This window comes from Lontra canadensis, unplaced genomic scaffold (assembly GCF_010015895.1).
Source record: "Lontra canadensis isolate GAN:19392208 unplaced genomic scaffold, GSC_riverotter_1.0 scaffold41, whole genome shotgun sequence".
Lineage (NCBI taxonomy): Eukaryota > Metazoa > Chordata > Mammalia > Carnivora > Mustelidae > Lontra > Lontra canadensis.
The window spans coordinates 13,018,470-13,033,485 of record NW_022631035.1 but is presented as its reverse complement, the minus strand read 5'-3'; the positions used below and the strand labels follow the sequence as shown (position 1 = coordinate 13,033,485).

The window sequence follows — 15,016 nt, the reverse complement described above, 5'->3', positions numbered from 1 at the left end:
GAATTTAGTTTCTGTCACGTTGATTGCTTATTTCTTTTTATTTAAAAAATAAACATTATTTATTTATTCATTATTATTCACTTAAAGAATTTTAGATACCCTTAATTTGAAAGCTGAGAAAATTAGAGGCCTAGCACCATGACTTAATATTTATTTGTTCACTTTTAAAAATATTTTATTTATTTATTTGAGAGAGTATAAGTGGGAAGGGGGGCAGAGGGAGGCGGAGAAGCAGACTCCCCACTGAGTAGGAAGCCTTCATGGAGGTCAATCCCAGGATCCTGAGAGTATGACCTGAGCCAAAGGCAGACACTTAACTGACTAAACCATGCCAGGCACCCCCCTGACTTAATAGTTAAAAAGAAAGTTGGCTCAAAGCAGTCTAGTGGTTATTAATTACAGACTCGTAATCTTTGAGTTTTAATTGTTGCTGTATATATTTAATTTGCATAGGATTAGGAAAGTGGTTACTGTTCTCTTAATATTAAATGTGTTTAAATTATTATAATTATTATAATTCTGTTTGGTTTTTTTTTTCTGTAAAGGGGAAAAGCCTCCATCATACCCAGAATGATCATTTCCAGAACGATGGAATTGGTAAGTGGAAAATTAGCCCTGTGATAACTTGCTTTTATTGTATAAGAGATTTACCCCCAAACTTCATCACTAGAAAGAATAGGATGGGGAGAGAGACACACACACACACACACACACACTTTGGAACTCACTGAACTCTTTTATTCAACACAATAAATTCAACACAATGTAAATTCTTTGTTATGCCATTCCTGAAAACATGTGATTTGTACCTAGAAGTTTGAGGAAAAACATTTAAGCCTATGCAACAAAAGTTTCTGGAACATAGTTATATTCTCTAAATGTTGGGTCATTGAAATTTCAAGATGAAGTTTATTTAAACAATTTAAAATATTACGGAAGTATGCTTTTAAAATAATAATTGCTTAACCTTCATTTTGTTTGTGGCTGTATTACAGTTGTAAGCTAAAACTTGTTGTGAAGGGTTGCATATATTTTTCTAGTCTTAGAAGAATGTTTCCCTGAGTGTGTATGGTTTTCTCAAAAGACATAACTCTAGCTTCTTGGAAGACATTTACAATTACACTAGTTTACAAAAGGAATACTTTGTATATCTCAAGCTCATTTTAGGGAACCTTGTAAAATGGTAATTTTTTTAATATGCTTTATTCTTCCACATTGGTATTTCCTCGATTATCAGATATCTTATGGCAAACCTGGGAAATGTATTTTGCCATTGGTGATTTAAATTATTCTTGTCTAGAGAAATGTGTACAACTACTGATTGCATTCTCTCTCTGTTTATATTTCAGTTCAGCCCAATCCTTCTGTACTTATTGGCAATCCTATTAGAGCATATACTCCTCCACCCCCTCTTGGACCTCACCCAAATTTGGGGAAATCTCCAAGCCCTGTTCAAAGAATAGATCCTCACACTGGGACAAGTATTCTTTACGTACCTGCTGTCTATGGAGGGAATGTAGTTATGTCGGTGCCTTTACCTGTAAGTGGACATTTGAGATACTTTCTTTTTTCTTTTTTATTTTTTTAAAAGATTTTATTTATTTATTTGACAGAGAGAGATCACAAGTAGACAGAGAGGCAGGCAGAGAGAGAGGGAGGGAAGCAGGCTCCCTGCCGAGCAGAGAGCCCGACACGGGACTCGATCCCAGGACCCTGAGATCATGACCCGAGCCGAAGGCAGCAGCTTAACCCGCTGAGCCACTCAGGCGCCCTGAGATACTTTCTATTGAATAAAATAAAATAGGCTTCACTAAATTAGTGACTATCCCGAATCTTGTTCTACCTTTTTTAAAAAAATTTTTTCAATGCCTGTAGGCTTTTAAAGCAGCTCATTCTTTAACCATCAGAGTTTGAAATGACCAAAGAAATATGAATTGTTGCTTACAGTTTGTTACTAGATTGCCGGTGGCTATGAAGAAATCTGTTAATTGGCTATTTTGATTGAAAAGCCTTTGTATTCTTTTAAAATATTTTTACTAGGAAAATTGAGCTGGAAGTTAACAGAGCTAGTAAATTGGTCTCTTGTTTTATAAAGTGATGCTTTATTTTATCTTTTACTTTTTTATTCTTACATAATTCACTAATCCTTCCTAAGAAATAATAGTCTTTTGGAGGAGGCAAAGAAGCTTGGGTTAGTCTAGCTCTCTGGATCTGAATTTATCTGAGAAATTTCCCTCCTTATGAAATCTTACTGGTACTTAAAACCATTATTAAATCCTTTCTAAGACAACAGGTATGTAGAGGGCTTCCAGCTTATGAATGGGTAATGGAAACCCATTTTTATTCCTTTAAGATTCTTTAATATTTTGGTAATTTTATTAGTTTGCTAATATAATAACATTTCTAAGTTCAGGAATTTTAGCCTAGAAAACATATCTTTCGTTTAAGGCAAGTGTTGTAATTTCAGGCAGAGGTGATTATTGCCAAAGATTTTTGGCACTCCCTCCCCACCAAAATGGAAAAATGCCATGATGTAAACCTTTCTCAGCCATATTGATCAGAATAGTTTACAATTACAGCAGCCAGTGGGAGTAACTGTCAGTAAGAAATACGTAATTCATGCCCACTCCCCATAGATCTTCAATTTTAGCTGACTTATTTCTTTCCAGCCAGCCTGGCAACATTATATCATTTGCTTTAAATAGTAAGTCCCTTCGGATTTATATTTCATTTTACTAGGTCAGGAGGCTTTTATTATAGAAGATTTTTTAAAGAGTCTGCATGTAACAGTTATATTACTGTAAGATGGGGCAGTAGCTTAGATGTCATTGTTTCTCCTTTTGCATTAGCGTGCAGAGATTATATGTTTAGATACACCTAAAGAAATGTTCTATTTCTGTGGTTTAAGGGAAGAGGAATTAATCAAAAGCATTAATTAAACTAACAGACTGTTGGAATTTTGCCTATAACAAATGAACATGAAATGATTGGGTTATTCCTGTAAAAAAAACATATGTATGTTATGTATTATGTGTATTCTGTATTTTGTGTCAAGACACCTTAGACTAAATTCTGAATTCTTTCTGAAGTTTTCCCTTGTTCTTTCATTTAGTCTATTAAATTATGTAACTATGTGGTTATAATTTAAAAAAAGGTGATTTTCTTGGTAATCTGTCGCATGTATACATTCATATTGAGGAGAAATGATTCAGGATAATAAAATGATTTAACGTGTCAAGGAATAATTATTAATTTTAAGTCTTCAGTTTCTTCCAAACGTGAAAGATGATCCATTTTCCCTACACCCTAAAGGATCAGGGAGCCATATATTTTTTTTTTTTTTTTTTAAGAAGCCATTTTTTGACCAGTTAAGATGTGGTAGTGATTCTGCCAGTTGCTACAATTAGCATTGACTTTGTAGTTCTTCATTTTGATAAAATTGACATCTGTGTGTGTGTGTGTGTGTGTTTGCTTTTCCCTAATCAACAGCACTGTGGCAGCTGGCCTTTCAGAATGTACTTAATGCGGTTGTTTTATTTCTTGTAATAACCTAGGTACCATGGACAGGGTACCAGGGCAGGTTTGCAGTCGATCCTCGGCTCCTTACCCACCAGGCAGCGATGGCCTACAATATGAACCTCTTACAGACTCATGGACGGGGGTCTCCCGTACCCTATGGCCTTGGGCACCATCCACCTGTCAGCATAGCGCAGCCGCAAAACCAGCATCAGGAGAAGGAGCAACATGAGCCAAGTCGAAATGGTGAGCTGCTTCGCTCTTCTCATGGTCCCAAATTGATCCTATGTCTGCTTGTATCAACGTACAAAGTTCTTTTAACAGTATAATTTAAAAAAAAATATATATATATATATGTATATATATATATATTTATTTATTTATTTAGAGAAAGCATGGGGAGGGTCAGAGAGAGAGGGAGAGAATCTCAAGCAGACTTCCTGCTGAGCATGGCGCCCAACACAGGGCTCATTCTCACGACCCTGAGACGGTGACCTGGGCCGAAACCAAGAGTCAGTTGCTCAGCTGGACGGAGCCACCCAGGTGCCCAATATCTCGAGTGTTTTAAATGATAGTTATTTACAACTGAGATGGAAAATCCTCTCCTGTTAAACATTTTTATTGACTCCGTTACTTTTGTGCTGTCCTAGACACGAATGCTACTCTTGATTTAAAGTAGTCCTTATGTAAAGCACAGTCCCATGTCTATTTGAATTATAAATAAGGAAAAATTACCCAGTCTGTTTTTTAAAGTCAGGTTTATTGAGGTATAATTTATATACAGTAAAATCCAGTTTTAAAACGTACAGTTGATGTGTTTTGACAAGTACAGAGAGTTGTTCACCACCACCAGAATCCAGATACAGGATATTTACGTAACAGAATGTTCCCTCATATCCCTTTGTTGTCTGCCTCCTTCTCCAAGCCCCAGCCCTGGGCAGCCACTAATTGTAGTTTTGTCTTTAGTATGTCATGTAAATGGAATCATAGAGTATATAGTTTTCTGAGTCCAGCTTCATTCACTTAATGCTTTTGAGATTCATTCGTGTTGTCTGTGTCAGTAGTTTGTTCCTTTCACGGTTGGTTAGTATTCTGTTATGTGGATGCACCACAGTGCTTTTATCTACCCATCCACTGATGGGCAATTAGTTATTTCTAATTTTTGGCTCTTATGGATAAAGCTGCTATGAACACATGTGTGCACATACGGTTTTCATTTCTCTTGGGTGTATACCCAGGAATAAGATTGCTAATATGTATTGTAAATACATAGGTGACCTTGTAAGACACTGCCATGCTGTTTTCCAAAGTGGCTAGTCCATTTTTCATCTCAGCTAGTAATGTATGAGATTTCCAGCTGTTCCACATTCTCATCAGCACTTGGTGGTGTCAGTCTTTTTAATTTTACCCTCGCTAGTGGGTATCTGATAGTATCTGATCATAGTATCAGTTTGCATGTTCCTAATGACTAATAATGTTTGCATGTTTCTAATGACTAATAATGTTGAATATCTTTTCACTGGGCTTATTTGCCCTCTGTGTATCTCTCGTGAAGGGTCTCATGAAGTAGATCTCTCATTCGTATTTTTGCCCACCTTTTTTATTAGTTTGTTTTATGAAGTTTTAAGAGTTCTTTATACCTTCTGGACACAAATCTTTAATTAGGTACATGTTTTGAAAATACTTTCTCCCAGGATATGGCTTGCCTTTTCATTAACAGTATCTTTCAAAGAGTATAAGTATAACTGATAAAATTCAGTTGATCCATTTTTTTTTTTCTTCTTCGAGTCATGTTTTTGGTGTGGTGTCTAAATTTCTTTGATCTATGTTTTGTTTTGTTTTCCCTAAAAGTTTCATAGTTTTAGCTCTGTTCTCATTTAGGTCCATTTTGAGTTAAGTTTTATATGGTGTGAGGTAAGAATTGAGGCTTTTGTTTTGGTTTTTGTTTCTGTAAGTGTGGTATGTATGTATATATAGCACCATTTGTTGAAAACACTGTCCTTCCTCCGCTAAACGCGGTGGCTTTGTTGAAAATCATCTGACCACATATATTAAGTCTCTCTTCTGTTCTGTTGATACGCGTGTTTATGTGTATGCCAGATGTGCTGTCTTGATTCCTGTAGCTTTATGAAAGCCTTGACAGCAGGTACTGTGAGTTTTCTAGCCCTGTCCCTTTCCAAAACTCTCTTCCAGCCGCTTTGCATTTCCACATACATTTTAGAATCAGTTTCTCAGTTTCTACAAATAACCCTCCTGGAATTTTGATTGGGACTGTGTTGACCTGTAGATCAGTTTAGGGAGGATTGACACCTTAACGGTATTGAGCCTTTTTTTTTTTTTTCTTCAAGTTTTCGGTATAAGACTCTTGCACATACTTTGTTAGAGTAAAAGCTTAAATTAATATAGGTATTTAGTGTTACAGTTTTCCTCCTTAGTAGTGTATCCCACAAAATCTGATCTATTTTCATCAGTTGCGTACACTTTCTAATTTCACTTGAAATTAGGTCCATGGGATATTTAGAAAGGGGAGTTTTAGTTTCCAGTTACTAAGGATCGTCTAAGAATTTTTATGTTATTGATTTCTACATTAATTCCATTGTGATAAGAAAACATATTTTGTATGACTCAAACTCTTATTTAGTGAGATTTGTTTTATGGCCCATAATTTGGTGTATCTTTGCAAATGTTCCATGTTTACTTGAGAAGAATGGAGTGCTCTGTAAATGTTACTTAGGTCAAGTTGATTGATAGAATTGTGTAGATCTACTATATTCTTGCTGATTTTCTGTCTGCTTTTTTAAAAAATACATATGAGAGGAGAATATTGAAATCTCCAAGGACAGTTGGCATTTGTCTCTTTTTCCTTTAAGTCTTGCTTGATTAATTTTGCAGTTCTCTTATTAGGAGCATCAACATTTAGGATTATATGCTCTTGATTAATTAACTCTTGTGATTTTGGAATGACTTCCTTTATCCCTGGTAATAGTCTTTGCTCTGTGATCTACTTTGCTTAATATCTAATGTAATCACTTTAGCTTTCTTTTGACTAGTGATGGCATGGTATATCTTTTTTGACCTTTTTCTCTTTTCTTTCTTTTTTTTACCTATTACTTTTAATCTCTTTGTGTCTTTATATTTAAAGTGCATTTCTTGGGGCACCTGGGTGGCTTAGTTGATTAAACTTCTGACTCTTGCTTTTGGCTCAGGTCATGATCTCAGGGTCATGGGATTGGGCCCGGCTTCAGGCTCTGCACTCAGTTCAGAGTCTGCTTGAGATTAGGATTTTTTCCCTCTCCTTGTCTCTTCTCTCATGCATGCTCAGTCTCTCTCAAATATATAAAATCATTAAAATGCATTTATTTAATTTAATTTTTTTTTAAAGATTTACTTATTTGAGAGAGAGAGAGAGAGAGAGAGAGAGGTGGGGTGGGGCGAGGAGAGAGAGAGAGAGAATCCTAAGCAGACTCCCATCTGAGCGTGGAGCCCTATGTGGGGCTCGGTCCCACGATCCTGAGATTCTGAGATAATGACCTGAGCCAAAACCAAGAGTTGAGTGCTCAGCCCACAGAGCCGCCCAGGTGTCCCCTACAGTGCGTTTATTTTAGATGGCATATGGTTGGCTGTTAGTCCAATGTAACGATCTCTGTCTTTTAATTGGGGTGTTTAGACCATTTGTACTGTATGTGATTACATAGTTAGCCTTGATTTTATCATCTTGCTATCTATTTTTAATTTGTCCAATCTGTTTCTTATTTCTCCTTGACTTTTTTCCTTCCTTCTTTTGGATTAGTTGAATATTTTTTTTATTCCACTTTATCTCCTTTTTTGGATTATTAGCTATAACCCTTTATTATTTTAGTATTTGCTTTAGAGTTCATAGTATACATCTTTAACTTCTCACAGTGTAATTTATATTCTTTCTGATGTATATTTTACCACTTCCTGTATAGTAAAAGAACCTTATAATATTTCTGTTTTTCCTCTCCTGGCTTCTATGATATTATTGTCATGCCTTTTACTTTTACGTATGTTATAAGCCCAACATTGTTATTATTTTTATTTAAATGGCCAGGTATCTTTTTAAAGAGATTTAAAGAACAGTAATTTTTTATATCTATCCATGTAGGTAGCATTTCTGGTAATCTTTATTTTTTTCTTGTATATTCATGTTTTCATTTGATAGAATTTTCCTTATGCCTGAAGGGTTTTTCTTAACATTCCTTTTTCTTCATGCCTCTTGAGTTTGGGGTTTTGTAGAACTTCTTAGATCTGTGGATTTGTAGTTTTCATCAAGTTTGGAAAATTTTGACCTTTATTTCTTAGATACTTTGTGTCTCACCTCCTCCTGGCTTCTTCAGGAATTCCAACTACCCAAATATTAGGCTGATTAAAGTTTCACCACTGTTCGTGGATGCACTTTCCTTTTTTTCTCTTTCTTTTTCTTTTTTCTTTCTGTGTGGTTTCTGTTGCATATGCCTCAAGATCACTAAGTTTTTATTCTACAGTGTCTAATCTGCTAGTTCCATCCAGTGTATATCTCAGACATTGTAGTTTTCATTTCTTGAAGTTTAGTAGTAAGCATATTCTGGCATGAAAATTCCATTTTATAAATTTCTAGTGGCTTTTCTAAAAGAGTGATGTATGTATGTATGTATATATTTATAAGTAGACTCCATGCCCAGTGTGGAGTCCCATGCAGGGCTTGAATTCATGACCCTGAGATCAAGACCTGAACTGATAACAAGAGTTGGATAGTTAACCGACTGAGCCACCCAGGTGTCCCATAAAAGTTTTTTTTTTTTTTAAGATTTTATTTATTTATTTGACAGAGGGAGACACAGTGAGAGAGGGAACACAAGCAAGGGGAGTGGAAGAGGGAGAAGCAGGCTTCCCACTGGGCAGGGAGCCCGACACAGGCTTGATCCCAGGACCCCGGGATCATGAGCCGAAGGCAGATGCCCAACGACTGAGCCCCACCCAGGCGCTCTTGCCCATAAAAGTGTTTTTAACCAAGAACTCAAATCAGGGAGTTTTTTCCAAGGAATTTAAAATATCCAGCAGTTAATTCTTACAGATTAAAATCCTTTTACATATGTGGGGTGCCTGGGTGGCTGTCGGTTAAGCATCGACTTGATTACGGCTCAGGTCATGATCTCAGGATCATGGGATTGAACCTTGTATCAGGCTCCGTGCTCAGCTCAGAGTCTACTTCAGTTCCTCTCCCTGTGCCCCTTCCCTTGCTCGCTCGCTCTCTCTGTCTCTCTCAAGTAAATAAATAAAATCTTAAAAAAAGAAAAATAAGATCCTTTCACATTATGAAATAGCATTATTTAATTCTATTATAATTGTGATTCTTAAAAAAATCTTCAGAGAAAGACCATTATCATATGATCTCCCTGATATGAGGAATTTGAGAGGCAAAGTGGGGGTTTTGGGGGGTAGGGAAGGAAAAAAAACAAGATGGGATTGGGAGGGAGACAAACTATACTCTTAATCTCACTCTTAATTAAGAGACTCTTAATCTCACAAAATAAACTGAGGGTTGCCAGGGGGAGGTGAGTAGGGAGAGGGTGATTGGTTGGGTTATGGACATTGTGGAGGGTATGTGCTCTGGTGAGTGCTGTGAAGTGTGTAAACCTGTGATTCATTTAAACCAATTTAAAATTGGGGCAAATAATACATTATATGTTAATAAAAAAAATAGAAAAAAAATCTTAATTTCCTTCCTTTACTATTTATCATCCACTTGTATTTAATTTGCTCTCTATTACTTTTAAGCAGTATAACAACATTCCTTTGAGAATATCTGTTCATTTAGATTCCCTTGTTCAATTGGGTTGGCATATTATTTGGATTTTGCTTAATTGCATTTGTGAATGGCCAAAGCATTGAGCCTATATTCAACAGGCAAGAAGCCAGTGCCTTTTGTGCATCTAGTTTAAAAAAACAAGGCTCCAAATTCCTGGAGAATGGACAATTATCTTTGAAGTTATTTCATGTTATAAGGTTATTCCTTTATTTGCGCTTTTGTTTTGACAATGAGGTTTGCTTTAATTGTAAATTTTCTTTCTTGCAGGGAAACTGCAACTCTGAAACTTTAGAAAAAGCAAATCCCAAGCAGTAGTATAAATCGAAGTAATGGGTGAAAAATGTTCAAAATATTCTGCTTCTGTCTAATAATTGTTAGTCATTGGAAATGTAACATCCATTGGAAACAATTTATAAGAATTTTAAAATCTTTTCTTAGGTAAAAGTGATACAAATAATCCTGGACCTGAAATTAATAAGATTCGAACACCAGAGAAAAAGCCTACAGAATCAAAACAGGTATGCTGCTTACGTTTGGTGAATGCATTGTCCTAATGGATTTAGTCTGATTGATCACCTTGGAATCTTAATGTTTTAAAGAAAATTGTCTATCTTTTTCTGTGTGTCTTTTATGTTTACTGTTTCATGAGGAGCTGGTGGGTTGTGTCATGCCTCTCTCCCTTCACCGTTTCTTTGTGACTACGTTATCTAATTTATTTATACCTTTTATTTATTTATTTATTTATTTATTAATTTATTTATACCTAATTTATACCTTCCTCAAATTGTGTTATTCAGTGATAGACTTGAATTTAGAGCCTTTCCGTGTCAAAGTACTAAGTGAAGACACAGCTTGCAGATGTGTCATTGAAAATAATCTCCGCATGCAAAGAGCTGTTACAGTGAAGAAGGAAGACTTCACTTCCTTAAGTAGCTTTAGCTTATCTTGTCCTCTCAGTACATCTGCTGTGTAACTCCTTAACTTTTATAATTGAAGTATAGTTGACACACAGTGTTACATTCATTTCAGGTGTACAACGTAGCGATTCACTGAGTCTGTATGTTCTGCTTACTCTTCACAGTGTAATTACCATCTGTCACTGTACAACGCTATTACAATACCACTGATTATATTCCCTATGCTGTATCTTTTATCCCCGTGACTTATTCATGTCATCACTGATCCTAAACTCTTTACCCACCCATTCTTCTACTCTCCTTGCTTCTGTGCTTGTGAATGAATTAGGGACAATCAAATCATTGGTTGAATTAGTGCCACTGGAAATCTCTAAGATTTTATTTATTTATTTGAGAGAGAGAAAGAGAGAGAGAGAGAGAGCGCGCAAGTGGACTGAGGGGAAGAGAAAGGCAGACTCCCAGCTGAACAGGGAGCCTGATGTGGGCCTCAGTCCTGGGACTGTGGGATCATGACCTGAGCTGAAGCAGATGCTCAACCGACTGAGCCATCCAGGATCCCCTCGGGTGACCAACTCTTAGGAACCCACTTAAGCTGTAGTCTTACTTGTCTTTTCTGCGGTATTACTATTTCCTGCTTCTTTCTTCTTGACCATCTTGTTTCTTTTGGTTTCTTTGACATGCATTTCTACTTTTCACAACTCTAACATGACTTGTCTCTTTTCTAAGTTCCTGCCCACCCCCTTCCCATCTGTCCCTAGTCCTTATGTTGGGGTTTCCCAGGGTTCTGTCACTGTCCTACACCTCTCTGCACTCTATGATTCCTCACTATAAACTAGGTCGGTTCCATGGTTTTAAATCTCTGCTGCATGATAATGACTTCCAAATCTGTATTTCCAACTTCAGCTGGCTTTAAGCTACGGTTCTCTATGTTCAGTGACTTATGTCCCAACAGCAGCTCTGACTCACGGTTTCTACAACTGAGAAGACTTAGTGCCTGCCGGAGGAGTACAAATAAGGCAGCCAGTGGCACTTCCTGCAGGGTCTGAGGGGAGCTGTCGTGCAAGTGGAGGTTCTGTGTGTGTGGAAAGGGACACAGGGAGAGAACAGGCGGCAGGGAGGATGCTGGGGCAGCCCTTGTGGTCGGAGGTAGCGCAGGACGCAGTCTCCCACAGGAGCCTTGGGTGCCATGAGAGCAACCGAAGCCCAGGTAGCCAAGTGTCTCTTGTGTCCTTGTTTTAAAATTTCTCATATGATCTTTCCCTGTTCAGGAACTAGGCAACCTGATAGACGTGTTTGATTTTCTTTCCATGCTGATGCTTTGTCAGAGGGCCTCGGGGCAAGCCACTTCCTAGCTCTCCTTGACTCAGTGCCTCAGTATTGAGAGGGAAGTGATGGAGGATAATGTAATTCTGGTAGTAATCTAATTCTCAGGCTCCTTCAGCCAGTATAGTCCTCTATGCTGCTTAGCCCACTGTAGTAGCGTAGAGCAGCACAGTGTGTTTATTTATTTATTATTATTATTTTTAAAGATTTTGTTCATTAGAGAGAGAGGCAGAGAGCACACAGGGGGAAGAGCAAAGGAAGAGGGACAAGCAGACTCTGCTGAGCGCAGAGCCTAACGTGGGGCTGGGTCCCATGACCCTGAGATTACGACCTAAGCCAAAACCAAGTCAGATGCCCAACTGGTTGAGCGACTCAGGCACCCCGAGTATCATAGTCTTTTTATTTTCTTTTTAAAGATTTATTTACTTATTTTAGAGGGGGGGAGGGACAGAAGGAGAGGGACAAGCAGGCTCCCGGCTGAGTGGGGAGCCCAAGTAGGGGCTGGCTCCCGGGAACCTGAGATCGTGACCTGAACTGAAATTAGGAGTTGGCGGCTTAACCGACTGAGCCACTCAGGCACCCCACCGAGTAGCACAGTCTTGATTTAAGCTTCTGTGACCGGCCTAGCTTCTGGTCCATGTCAGAATCAGAAGTGAAGGAGGCAGCTTATCCACAAACAACCTTGACATCTAATCACGATCTCCCCCATGTGATCTGAGTAAGCTTTTCAACAGTATCTTATAGAAAGATGCATATCCCAGCTAAATGTAGCATCAGTCATCAAAAAGAGGAAGATTTATGGGGGACAACGTTTGTTTGTAAAGAACCTTAAGTAGGTTCTGAAACTTTTTTTTTTTCTTATTTTGCAGATAAAGGTTAATGATTTAATATATGAAGCTCAAATCTTGGCTCATTGTAGATGGTTAATGACAACTCATTATTGAAGACCTACATATTTATAATGTCACTGTGGGTAACAGGCTCTGAGACATTCAGAGAGCAGGCACTGCAGCTGCTCGGGAAGACTGGGATGGAATTGTCATTCTTCTCATTTCATTTTCTAGACAATTTCTATACACCCAGTCATCTTAAGGACCTTATAGGCCAAATTCAGTGGCAGTCCATGGGAGCTAGTGATGAGAGATGAAAAGGCACTGGAGGCATGATGGGCTCATCTCAGCCATTGGTGTGATCGATTGGTTGCCAGGGGCACCTCAGGGGCAATTCAGGAACAAGCTGCTTGTTCTGGGTTCTTGACAGTGGTCAGTTCCGTGTTTAGTTTGAGAGCCTTTGGTGAGGCAAGTCCTCTGCAATCCCCAGTGACGATCTTCTACACTGAAACTTAGAAGGAGATTGATATACCAAAGCAGCTCATTGAGTGTTTGGACAGAGATGGGAAAGAAAAATTGCTTCTTTCCACCTTATATTTCAGTTTTCACATTGTCACCACTTACGATCAAACTTGGATTTTGGAAGGATGACAGCACTCCCTAGCTTACAGATTTTTGGTAGCTTACCACAGTTTACATACAGGATTAAAAATGTTTATTCTCAGCACTGAATCATTCAGGGTCTTGTGTAATTGGGCTCTAGCAGTTTTATCTGATGTCAGGAAGGGGAAAACTCACATCTTAACAACTGAAGTTGTAGCTCTGTGTGTACACAAAGCTTCTCGTGCTCCTTAAATCCGCCATATTTTTCTCCTTCCCCCTCTCCTTGGTTAAGCTGTTACCTTTAACTAGAATGTCCTTCCTTCATGGGTAAATTCCTGCTCTTTGTGCAAGACTCAATTCAAACGCCATAGCCTTTGTGACGCCACCTCTCATTGTCTCAGGCACTAGGATCTCCGATCACATCCTTTTGTGAACACCTCTAATTTTGTGTTTACTTGTGGGTATCCTCTACTGGACTCCAAGCCTGGGCTTTGCAAACTTTTCCTGTAAAAGGCCAGATAGTACATCTTCAGGCTTTGTGGCCGTATGGTTTTTGTGGCAGTCTCAGCTCTGCCACTGCGGAGAGAAAGCGGCCATAGACTGTACGTCAGCGAATGGGGGTGGCTGTGTTCCAGTAAAACTTTCACTGCAGAAATCTGGTGGGTCAGAAATGGCCTGGGGACCATCATTTGCCAGCCTTTGCTATAAGCTCTTGTGGGTACAAACTAAGTCCTCTTACTGCCTTCTTAATCTCCAGCACAAGGTTGAGTGCCCTGGGTAGGCTCTCAGTAAATGTTTGTTGAAAGGATAAATGTCAATACCAAATGGCAAGAATTGACAATCAAACTGGTTATACAAAGGTGATGATAAAGTACTTATTTATTTGTTCACTTCACAGTTGTTTAAATTGAGACAAGTATTTTTTAAAATTAATATAGATATATTTGAAGAGAGAGATGTATAAAAACAATAAAATGGGAAGGAAAGGACACATTTGAATGATTTATATCAGCAGGAGATAAATGATTATCTTTCAAGGAAGAAAGTGTGAAATTAAAAATAATGTTTTTAAAAGAATGGAAGTGGATATGTTAATAAGATGGCAATATCTCTTCTTATGACTCAAGTATAATATGCTTTTTTTTTTCCTGTTTCATCTTATCTAATGTAAAAAATATTTATTCCCTCACTTGATTGTCAGAAGGTGATTGGGCCCCTGCTCTGAGCTGTGACTGGTAACAATCTATCCTACCCTGTAGATGTGCTAGGGGTGGAAAGGTGGAGAGCCCCAGGACCCAGATCTTCCATAGTTAAGAAAGACTTCTTATTCTTTTCTAGATCGATTTGGAATCAAATCCACAGAACAGAAGTCCTGAGTCGCGTCCTGGTGTTGTTTATCCCAATACCAAATTTCATCGCAAAGATAATCTCAACCCGAGACACATAAATCTTCCTCTCCCGGCTCCCCACGCACAGTATGCCATCCCCAGTCGTCATTTTCATCCCCTTCCCCAGCTACCCAGACCACCGTTTCCGATTCCTCAGCAGCACGCCCTGTTAAATCAGCAGCAGAGTAATTTGCCTGAACAACCAAATCAGATGCCACCCCAGCCGAATCAGGTAGTCCCGCCACCGAATCCACTGAACCAGCTGACTCCGCAGCCGCCTCCTCAGCTTTCTCCTGCCTATCAGGCAGGACCCAACAGCGCTTTCTTTAATAGCGCCGTGTCTCACCGCCCGCAGTCCCCACCCGCAGAGGCTGTGATCCCCGAGCAGCAGCCGCCTCCCATGCTGCAGGAAGGCCATGGTCCTCTGCGAGCCATCGCACAGCCCGGCCCCCTCCTTCCGTCACATCTGAGTAACTTCACTGATGAGAACCCCCCAGGATTGCCTGTAGGGGAGGCTTTAGGTAAGTTCTCCTGTCACGGCGGGACGTGACAAAGTCAGAGATTATTTCCTTAAATTTACATGTACTGTGCAATATTAATTTGGGTCAGGAGTGATTCAGTTCTTCAAAC

At 38.7% G+C, this 15,016-nt stretch overlaps 1 protein-coding gene across 6 annotated transcripts in view; it reads left to right on the top strand.

Moving 5' to 3' along the window:
• HELZ (helicase with zinc finger) overlaps positions 1-15,016 on the top strand; it is a 157,072-nt gene that overhangs the window by 115,172 nt on the left and 26,884 nt on the right. For all 6 annotated transcript variants that reach the window (XM_032870803.1, XM_032870801.1, XM_032870800.1 and 3 more), the window contains 5 exons: positions 546-597; positions 1,350-1,540; positions 3,555-3,762; positions 9,764-9,843; positions 14,337-14,907. In XM_032870803.1, the coding sequence (XP_032726694.1) occupies positions 546-597; positions 1,350-1,540; positions 3,555-3,762; positions 9,764-9,843; positions 14,337-14,907 (1,102 nt within the window). The remainder of the gene's footprint in view (positions 1-545; positions 598-1,349; positions 1,541-3,554; positions 3,763-9,763; positions 9,844-14,336; positions 14,908-15,016) is intronic.